This window comes from Heterodontus francisci, chromosome 32, assembly GCF_036365525.1.
Source record: "Heterodontus francisci isolate sHetFra1 chromosome 32, sHetFra1.hap1, whole genome shotgun sequence".
NCBI classification, from domain to species: domain Eukaryota; kingdom Metazoa; phylum Chordata; class Chondrichthyes; order Heterodontiformes; family Heterodontidae; genus Heterodontus; species Heterodontus francisci.
The window spans coordinates 48,977,863-48,988,891 of record NC_090402.1 but is presented as its reverse complement, the minus strand read 5'-3'; the positions used below and the strand labels follow the sequence as shown (position 1 = coordinate 48,988,891).

At 45.9% G+C, this 11,029-nt stretch overlaps 1 protein-coding gene across 1 annotated transcript; it reads right to left on the bottom strand.

The window, feature by feature from the left end:
* Window positions 1–230: 230 nt before the first annotated feature.
* On the bottom strand, window positions 231–9,874 carry LOC137347793 (haloacid dehalogenase-like hydrolase domain-containing protein 3). The gene is made up of 2 exons (XM_068012766.1): window positions 9,744–9,874; window positions 231–3,211 (listed from the first exon to the last, which is right to left on the bottom strand). The coding sequence occupies exon 2, from the start codon at window positions 3,171–3,173 to the stop codon at window positions 2,451–2,453; it is 723 nt and encodes a 240-aa protein (XP_067868867.1). The 5' UTR covers window positions 3,174–3,211; window positions 9,744–9,874; the 3' UTR covers window positions 231–2,450.
* Between the last annotated feature and the right edge of the window lie 1,155 nt (window positions 9,875–11,029).

Genomic DNA, 11,029 nt, shown 5'->3' with positions numbered 1-11,029 from the left:
ATGCATCCATTCACAGGTCACATTGTTGTAACACAGGCAGACAGTATTTGGTGCTATTTACACAGCTGCACCATCATCACTTGTCCCAGTCCAGTATTCACTGCAATGTTACAGCCATTTACAATAAGTCCCGAGTCCTTTCAGATCCTGAACCTCCATGTTTACAGTCGTCTTTCCCAGATACATCTGCCTCTTGATATTGAGATACTGAGAAGGTTTCTACTGGAGCATAAAAGGCTGCAAAGTGATTTCATAGCAGCTTTCTTTTAATTTAACACAATGACAGCAAGGCGCACCAGAGAGAAACATTGAGTAATGACTTTGGTCCCACAATCTCTGGAGGTCAAATTTTACAACTTCAGCAACAACCTACATTTATATAGTGCCTTTAATGTAGTAAAATGATCCAAGCCATGTTACCTGGCCTTATGAAACAAAGTTGGAGGACAGCACAGTTCTTGGAGGGTTGTGGGGCCGTTGGAGAGACAGGGAAGGATTTGAACAAGTGGATGAGAAATTTTAAATTGAAGCTTTGGGTGCTGGGAACCAATGTCGTTCAGGGAACACAGGGGTGATAGGGTGAGTTGGGCTTGGTGCGAGTTAGGATACAGGTAGCAGAGTTCTGAATGAACTCAATTTAGAGGTTGGAAGGTGGGAGGCTACCAGGAGAACATTGGAATAAGAGAATCTAGAGTTAACAGAGGCATGGATGAGGGTTTCAGATGAACTGAGACAAGGTGGAGATGGGTGATGTTACAGAGGTGGAAGTAGGTGGTCTTTGTGATGGAGAGGATATGAGATCAAAAGCTCAGCTTAGGGTAAAATCGAATGTCAAGGTTGCAAACAGTCTGGTTCAAAAGGAAGACAACAGGAGGGAGATGGAATTCTTTCAAAACAATCATCAGTATTTCATTCTGACATCAGTATTTTTGTGACCCAGTCAGCTCACTAGGTCTCCCCCATCTACACTGCCCACCACTGTCCTGCACACCCCATCCCGCCCAACTCTCTGGACAGTCCTCCTCCTCTTCATTGTGCATTGCCAGCGCTCTCCCCTCTGTATACGGTAGACAGGTGAGAAGTTGGTGAAGGGGATGCATGTGGAAGAGTGCCCACTGGTCTGGTTCATCTGGCAGAAATCTAAATATCATTTTATCCTAATTAAAAAGTTATGAATTACGAAGGTTTTGGCTTTCTCACTGGCAAAAGGTCATCTGTGGAGAACATAATCAAGACTCCATCTGCTGGCACCAATGGTTCGAACAGACAATAAAGATCCTTTGATTATTCATTCTGGGATGTGGTGTTGCTGGTAAGGTCGGCATTTATTGCACATCCCTAGATGGCCCGCTGGAGTGACTTGGTAGGCCCCTTTACAGTGATGGTGTGGGATTGGAGTCACATATAGACCAGACTGGGTAATGATAGCAGGTTATCTTCCCGTAAGGACATCAGTGAGACAGTTGGGAGTTTTACAACAATCCAATGTTTCATGGTCATTTTTACTGATACTTGCTTTTTATTTCAAAATTCAAATTCTCACACTGTCATGGTGTGATCTGAACCCCCGCTCTCTGGATCAGTCCATTGACTGAATCAGTACACTACTGCACCAATGGTGCCATTCAAAGAACAGGGCACTCTACCAGTATCCTGGCCATTACGCCTCTCTCAACAAACACCACCAAATGTAGCTTAATGGTGAATTTCTCATTCACTTTGCAAGATTCTAACTGCACATAAGCTGCATACAGAGATCACTACACTCCAGCCTACTTCATTGCGTACATGAAGCTCAGAGATATCTGACAGATGTCAGAAGACACTATCTGTAATGTTAATCTTCCTCATTCTTCCATTCCATTCTGTTCAGCAGAAGCAAACACGCAAGAAGGTAGCACTTAATTTGAGACAAACACAGTTATCTCCCATTCATGTCATGTCACCTCACTGAGATGCACAGTACAGACTTGGAGCTGAACAGAGGGTGTGGGAAATGCTATTCTTCAAGACTGAACACAGGAGAAACTGGTCAAAAGGAAGAGAAATGGTTATTTCAGAAATCCTGAATAAAATATTATCCAAATCACCACAGCAAAATGTTAATTATTGGGCTCCTCCTTGAAGATAACGGCAATGATATTATACAATGCACCCGAAAATTGCCAGACTTTTCCGTAAAGTTTGTAATTTGTACAGAATTCCTCGAGTGGCTGTTCACAAAGACGGCACCTATTGGGGATGCAGAGACCCTCTGTATATCATGCAAATTTACACCAACTAGCCAATGTGCAACCATGAGCTCCCCCGATAAGAGGGAAAGTGACTCTCACCAAACACCTCAATGCCTATCAGAATGCTAATCGTTCCTCAATGAAACAGACTCTCCATTTCTTGTGGGTACATTTAATGACAGCATTACGAGTTTGGGGATCCAGGCAAGAAGACATTCATTTAAGGAGGCTGTGCAGCTGCTGCAGGGAGTGCAGGATGTGCGCCCTGGGCACCAGTCCCTTCGCCTTGGCGGGTTCCTCCTTCCCTCTGTAGATCAGGTAACTCTCCATCCCCACAGCCCTGGCCGCCAGATAATCCATCCACACATCATCGCCGATGTGCATGGCCTGCTTGGGTTCCACTTGAGCGAAGCCCAGGGCCTTAGTAAAGATCCGATGGTCTGGTTTGGCGATTCCAACACCCTCCGACGTCAACACAAACTGGAAATGCTCCCGCAGGCCGCAATCGACTAAAATCTGCTCCAGACGGTGGTCGAAGTTGGAAATCACTGCCATGTGGATGCCCAGTCTGTCACAGTGAATCAGGGTGTCCTTCACATCGCTGAACACCTCCCAGTTCTTAGCACTGCTGAATCCTTGATAAAGGTTCTCTGCCAACAGAGACAATACCCGCTCATCGCTCACCCCGCAGACCCGAAAGGTCCGTTTGACAATTTCCACCCACCACTGATGGGAGCTCAGGCCCTGGCCTTGACCGTAGTTGGGGAACAACTTGTCCTGCATTCGGACGACAGCTTGGAATGACCTGTCAAGAGCCTTGGCCTCCACACGGATCCCGTGCAGCTTGGCCTCTGAGGAGTACAGCTCACCGACTGTGTGACGCACTCGGAGCAGAGTATTTTTCACATCCCAGGTCAGCAACCGAGTCCTCATCTTCATTCACCCTTACTTCAATCAACACAGAACGTGGCTATGCTCTGAGTAATAGAAAGAAACAATTCACATTTATGTAGTGTCTTTCATGACCTCAGAGTGTCTCAAAAAACTTTACAGCCAATGAAATACTTTTGAAGTGTATCACTGTTGTAATGTAGGAAACACGGCAGTCAATTCGTGAATAGCAAGCTCCCACACAGAGCAATGTGACAATGACCAAATAATGGACCGGATTCTGTGGTCAGTGGCAATGGTACGACTTGCCATTCATTACACTCTCAGCTGGCCACACACATTTTGTGAGCATGAGTTGCAATATGCTATCATCAGGAGTCCGAAACTGCGTGGTGCTCTCGACAGGGATTGTTTTGTCCGTGAGCAGGCCAAGCAAAAACATGGCACTTCAACCAATCAGATTGAAAAATTAACACTGAGGCACGCAGAGTCTAAACCAGGAAATATAAAATTAAAATATTTAATTCTTTGCAAAATCATGGACAGAAAGAGACAGAAAATAAAGTTAAAAAAGACCTACAACAATTAAATTCTGAAGGAATGAGAGAACATGCCTGTAAAATTAAATTTCAGTTCCAGATAAGTTGTTTGGCAGTAATTATCACTTCCCATATATTAAAAAAAAATCACAAATACCAGAATGCACCAGCCCTAAAATTTCTGCCCTGTTTAATGGGTTTCCAGTGGGCAAGTACAGCAACTTTGCGCACTTATGTGTTTCATTGGCGAGTCTCTGGGTGAGGTCAGGTACAGTGACGCTTCTGAGGGAAGCATGGCAACTCAGACAGCAACTTCCTGATTCCTTGCACACGTGCAGTCAGTGGAAGTTGCTATCCGATTTAATCTTTCATTACGGTGAGTGCTGAGAGCCTCACTGTCATTACTGAAAATTCTCGGCCAATTTGTTTATTTTTCCCATGATGTTAGGTGAGGAAGGTGAGGGTAAGTATAGGTGTGGAGACCAGAGAGCTCCCCTGCCTCTCCTTGAAATAGTGCCAAAGGATCTGCATGGCCAACTGAGAGGACAGATGGGCCCTCGGTTTAATGTCTTAGCTGAAAGATGGCAATGCCGATCTCCCTCACTACTGCACTTGAAATGACAGTCTAGATTTTATGTTCAAGTGTCTGAAGTGGATGCAACTTCATCCACTTCAAAAAGGGAGACAGAAAGCAGGAAACTACAGGCCAGTTAGCTTAACATCTGTCTGAGGGAAAATCTTAGAAGCTATTATTAAAAACAGCACAGCAGGGCATTTACAAAAATTCAAGGCAATCAGGCAGAGTCAACATGGTTTTGTGAAAGGGAAATCATGTTTATCCAATTTATTGGCGTACTCTGAAGGAGTACAAAAGTCCGAGCGTATCAGGCCTGTGTCCTCAGTACCTAGTTCTATGGCAGCGAGGCCTGGACAACGTATGTCAGCCAAGAGCGACGTCTCAATTCATTCCATCTTCGCTGCCTCCGGAGAATATTCGGCATCAGGTGGCAGGACCGTATCTCCAACACAGAAGTCCTCGAGGCGGCAAACATCCCCAGCTTGTACACACTACTGAGTCAGCGGCGCTTGAGATGGCTTGGCCATGTGAGCCGCATGGAAGATGGCAGGATCCCCGAAGACACATTGTACAGCGAGCTCGCCACTGGTATCAGACCCACCGGCCGTCCATGTCTCCGCTTTAAAGACGTCTGCAAACGCGACATGAAATCCTGTGACATTGATCATAAGTCGTGGGAGTCAGTTGCCAGCATTCGCCAGAGCTGGCGGGCAGCCATAAAGACGGGGCTAAAATGTGGCGAGTCGAAGAGACTTAGTGGTTGGCAGGAAAAAAGACAGAGGCACAAGGGGAGAGCCAACTGTGCAACAGCCCCGACAAACAAATTTCTCTGCAGCTCCTGTGGAAGAGCCTGTCACTCTAGAATTGGCCTTTATAGCCACTCCAGGCGCTGCTTCACAAACCACTGACCACCTCCAGGCGCGTATCCATTGTCTCTCGAGACAAGGAGGCCCAAAAGAAAGAAGAAAAGATTGGCGTACTCTGAAGGAGTTACCTGTGCTGTGGATAAAGGGGAACTGGTGGATGTATTGTAATTGGATTTCCAGAAGGCATTTGATAAGGTGCCACATCAAAGGTTATTGCAGAAAATAAAAGCTCATGGTGTCGGGGTTAACATATTGGCATGCACAGAAGATTGGCTAGCTAACAGGAAACAGAGAGTCGGCATACACGGGTCATTTTCTGGTTGGCAAGATGTAACAAGTGGTGTGCCACAAGGATCTGTGCAGGGGCCTCAACTTCTTACAATTTATATAAATGTCTTAGATGAAGGGACCGAAGGTATGGTTGCTAAATCTGCTGATGACACAGATTGCAGAGCTCTGGGTGTCCTGGTGTATGAATTTCAAAAGGTTAGTATGCAGGTACAGCACGTAATTAGGAAAGCTAATAGAATGTTATTGTTTATCGCGAGGGGAATTGAATACAAAAGTAGGGAGGTTTTGCTTCAGCTATACAGGGCATTAGTGAGACCACATCTGGAATACTGTGTACAGCACTGGTCTCCTTATTTAAGGAAGGGTGTAAATGCGTTTGAGGCAGTACAGAGGTTTACTAGACGAATACCTGGAATGGGCGGGCTGTCTTACCAGGAAAGATTGGACAGGCGAGGCTTGTATCTGCTGGTATTTAGAAGAGTAAGAGGCAACTTAATTGAAACATATAAAACCCTGAAGGGCCTGGACAGGGTGGATGCGGAAAGGATGTTTTCCCTTGTGGGAGAATCTAGAACTAGGGATCCCTGTTTCAAAGACAGAGATGAGGAGAAATTTTTTCTCTCAGAGGGTTGTGAGTTTTTGGAATTCTCTCCCTCAAAAGGCAGTGGAAGCAGAGTCTTTAAATATTTTTAAGGCAGAGATAGATAGATTCTTGATAAGCAAGGGGGTGGAAGGTTATCGGAGGTAGGTGGAAATGTGGAGTAATCAGTTCAGCCATGAACTTATTGAATGGCGGTGCAGGCTTGAAGGGCCCAGTGACCGACTGCTGCTCCTAATTCGCATGTTTGACCGCACGACCTTCTGACTCAGGAGGTGCGAGTGCCACCAACTGAGTCACAGCTGACAGCACTGTGTTAGTGGTTAATGAGTGACATTTAATTTAGCTTCAGAGCACAGGAATAGAATAGTAAAGGGGAATTCCAATAGACTGCACAGGGCCTTTCCACTCGCCTGCTGACACTTACCTGGAGTGATAGTTTGCAGCACCTTGTCATCACTGATGAAGTCACAGCTGCACCTACTGCTGGCTGAAAATATTCGTTCTTGATACACTTCACTGGGTGTCAGAAGAGGCAGCTGCATTCTGCATCTAATGGGACTTTTCATACTGACACTGGGTTCAAAGAGTGGCAGCACATTTCCCTTTCACCACAATCATTTAGATTCGTAGAATGCAGGAGACACATAAGCTTACAGATGAAGCAAAATTTGCTTCATCAGCTCAAAATCCCTCTATTGCAGGGAATAGTTCCAATAACCACTTGCTCGACAGCAGCTACCATCTACCTACCTAAAAGGCACAAGTCAGGAGTGTAAGTGAACTGCGAGATGGATGCAGCTACAAAAACACTCAAGAAGCTTGTTAAAATATTGAAAAAATCATTTAAATGGTCAAGCTATTCCAGTATCATTTCTTTTGGAATTTTTAGAGTGAGGACAAATGTGGGGCAAAGCGAAATCTTAATCTTCTTTCTTTATCTGAACAGGCAGTTTGGCAATGCAAGGACAGAGAATGGAAGCACCCAGGTGAAGATACCCTGATAAAAGACTAGTTGCCAAAACACCATATATCCAGTGGCAGATAAACATTTGGTCTATGCACTTAACTGCAGTGGAAGAAAAGCTTGTTGCACAAATGCAAAAGTGAAAAGATTAGAAGCTGGGTAAACACCTAAAAATACAGCCTCAGCTAAATATGAAACCTACATAACTACATGTGCATACAGCAAGGTTGGATTATAGTTTAAGAATAAAACCTATTTCCCCTTTTCGGCAAAGCATAAGAGAGTTGTTGTCACCACACCAACAAGGACTAACAACCGTTTGTTGCATTAGTAACCAAGGGAGAAATCCATTAACAAAGCTAAACATCGTCCAGGACAAGCAGCCCTCTTGATGGGTACCCCATCACTACTCCAAAGATTCATTCCATCCACCACTGCCACACACTGGCCACAGTCTATACCTTCTACAAGATGCACTGCAACAACTCACCATGGCTTCATCAACAGCACCTTTCAAACCTACAACCTCCACTACCTTGAAGGACAAGGGCACCAGGTGCATGGAAACATCACCACCTGAAAGCTCCCCTCCAAGTCACACATCATCCTGACTTGGAACTATATCGCCGTTCCTTCACTGTCGCCAAGTTAAAATCCTGGAACACCCTCACTAACAGCACTGTGGATGTCCCTAACCCACAGCAGCAGCAGTTCAAGAAAGTGGCTCACCACCACCTTCTCAAGGGCGACTCGGGATGGCAATAAATGCTAGCTTTGTCAGCGACACTCTCAATCTGAGAATAGAGTTGCCAACTCTGGGTGGACTGACTGCATAGCTCTGTGGAGAGCCAGCATGGACACGATGGGCTGAATTACCTCCTTCTGTGCCTTAAATGACTCTGCGACATATTCCTGCATGTTTGATCGGATGACCTCCCTACTCCAACAGCCTCGCCCTCACCACCCATAAACAAACGACTCCATCCTTGCGGAGCACCAGCTTCCCACATTAATCAGAAAGTGAGCAAACTCCGCATTAGCCAATTGAATGATTGTCTGATATATATTTAACAAATAACCTTGCTGAACCTCCATCTCCAGCATAAAGAGATCAAAGAAAATGAAAACTGCGCACAATGTTTGGTTGATGTCCCAATGGATTTTCCTGGCTTGTTGGAAGCAGTTGTCCAAGAGATGAAGCTTTAATTCCAGGAAATTCCACAGCAATCCTGGAGGGTTGGCAACCCTACCTGGGAATGAACAGAAATAATGTTATGACTGAGTGGTGAGCTGGATGGCGAACAACAGATGCCCCTCTACGTTGCTTTCATAGATCTCACCAAAGTCTTTGACCTCTCAGCAGACATGGTCTTTACAGACTACTAGCAAAGATTGGATGTCCACCAAAGCTACTTAGTATCATCACCTCATTCCATGACAATATGAAAGGCACAATTCAGCATAGCGGTGTCTCATCAGACCCCTTTCCTATCCTGAGTGGCGTGAAACAGGGCTGTGTTCTCGCACCGACACTGTTTGGGATCTTCATCTCCCTGCTGCTCTAACATGCGTCCAAGTCTTCAGAAGAAGGAATCTTCCTCCACATAAGATCAAATTTAGGTTGTTCAACCTTGCCCATCTAAGAGCGAAGACCAAAGTACGGGAGGTCTTTATCAGGGAACTCCTCTTTGCTGACGATGTTGCATTAACATCCCACACAGAAGTGTCTGCAGAGACTCATCGACAGGATTGCGGCTGCCTGCAACGAACTTGGCCTAGCCATCTGCCTCAAGAAAATGAACATCATGGGACAGGACATCAGAAATGCTCCATCCATCAATATTGGTGACCACTCTCTGGAAGGGGTTCAAGAATTCACCTACCTCGGCTCAACTATCACCAGTAACCTGTCTCTCGATGCAGAAATCAACAAGCGCATGGGAAAGGCGTCCACTGCTATGTCCAGACTGGCCAAGAGAGTGTGGAAAATGGCGCACTGACACGGAACACAAAAGTCCGAGTGTATCAAGCCTGTGTCCTCAGTACCTTGCTCTACGGCAGCGAGGCCTGGACAACGTATGTCAGCCAAGAGCAACTTCTCAATTCATTCCACCTTCACTGCCTCTGGAGAATCCTTGGCATCAGGTGGCAGGACCGTATCTCCAATGCAGAAGTCGTCGAGGCGGCCAACATCCCCAGCTTATACACTCTACTAAGCCAGCGGCGCTTGACATGGCTTGGCCATGTGAGCCGCGTGGAAGATGGCAGGATCCCCAAGGACACATTGTACAGCGAGCTCGTCACTGGTAGCAGACCCACCGGCCGCCCATGTCTCCACTTTAAAGACGTCTGCAAACGCAACATGAAGTCCTGTGACATTGATCACAAGTCGTGGGAGTCAGTTGGCAGCGATCACCAGACCATAAAGGCAGGGCTAAAGTGTGGCGAGTCAAAGAGACTAAGCAGTTGGCAAGAAAAAACACTGAAGCACAAGGGGAGAGCCAACTGTGTATTAGCCCCGTCAACCAATTTTATCTGCAGCAACTGTGGAAGAGTCTGTCACTCCAGAATTTGCCTTTATAACTATTCCAGGGGCTGCTTCACAAACCACTGACCACCTCCAGGTGCTTACCCATTGTCTCTCGAGACAAGGAGGCCAAAGATAAGAGATTACTGAGGAGACTGTTTTTTCTCCAGCCCTTCAACAAGTTAATAATGAAACAAAACATCGTGGGCCGAAGGGCCTGTACTGTACTGTACTGTTCTATGTAAATGCTAACCTTTAGACTGGAAGCTGCTCTAAGCCTGCTTCACTGCACCTGGCAACCGAAGGACACTTGTCCAATCCGAGGCCTCAGATTTTCACCCCTGAGGTCCGTATTTCACCACCCGGGACGTGCATCCACCCGGAGTACTGAGCCGATGCACCTTCCGGTTTGTGCCCGTGATCCGCCCCCAGAAACAATCCGCCGGAACCCGACTCTTCCCTGTCTGCCGTTCCGCTGAGTGTTCTTTTCTGTGCAAAGGCTGAGGACGCTGGAGAATCACAGTTTAATGAAGTTTCGGAAATTAGAGTATATAAAGGAGCAATTGCATTGAACTTGCGTTGGGTTTCAGTTTGCAAAGTCTTAGGAGTTCAAGCCCATGCCTTGGAATCAGGGAAATGCTAACTTCTGAACCAGTGAAACTTTGCCTCCTATTCATTGTTTGGCACTATGATAATTTTACCATTAGCATGTCAACATTCATAAATCCTGGTCTAGCACCTATTCCTGTTCTCATTTATTGTGTTGTCAATGCTCAGGCTAGTGTCTGTAGGGCTGGAGCCAGCAACACTCCAGGATTGTCCTGAGTCTTCAAGAAATAATCTCCTAGACACTGGAGGATAATTAACTTTGAACACTTTCATGTATCAGTTATAAAACTATTGGAAATGAGAAAAAAGGCATTTTTTTACGTGCCTGGGATATGAGTGTCACCAGCATTTATTGCCTGTTCTGAGGAAGTCATATCCAATTCGAAACATCAACTGTTTTTCTCTCAACAGATGCTGCCAGATTTGCTGAGTGTTTCCAGCACTTCCTGTTTCTGTTTATTGTTTGTCATTAGTTGACCATGAGAAGGTGGTGGTGAGCTGCCTTCTTGAACTGCTACAGTCCATGTGGTGTAGTGCACCCACTGTGCTGTTAGGGAGGGTGTTCCAGGAATTCTGAGCCAGCAACAGGGAATGACCAGCAATATAGTTCCAAGTCTCGATGGTGTGTGACGAGGAGGGGAATTTGCAGATGGTGGTGTTTCCATGTTGCCTACTGCCCTTATTATTTTACTTGGGAGAGGCTTCGGGTTTGGAAGGTTCTATTGAAGGAGCTTTGGTGAGTTGCTGCAATGCATCTTATAGATAGTACACACTGCTGTCACTGGCCCAGTGGTGGAGAGAGTAAATGTGACTTGCCATATATCAGCCCAAGTCTGAATGTTGTCCAGGTCTTACTGCATGCAGGCACAGATTGCTTCAGTATTTGAGGAGTTGCAAATCGCACCAAACACTGTGCTCCCATCAGCGTAC

Bases quoted from the DNA above. Each gene is read 5' to 3' on its own strand.
- LOC137347793 (XM_068012766.1), bottom strand. From the start codon at position 3,173: ATGAAGATGAGGACTCGGTTGCTGACCTGGGATGTGAAAAATACTCTG.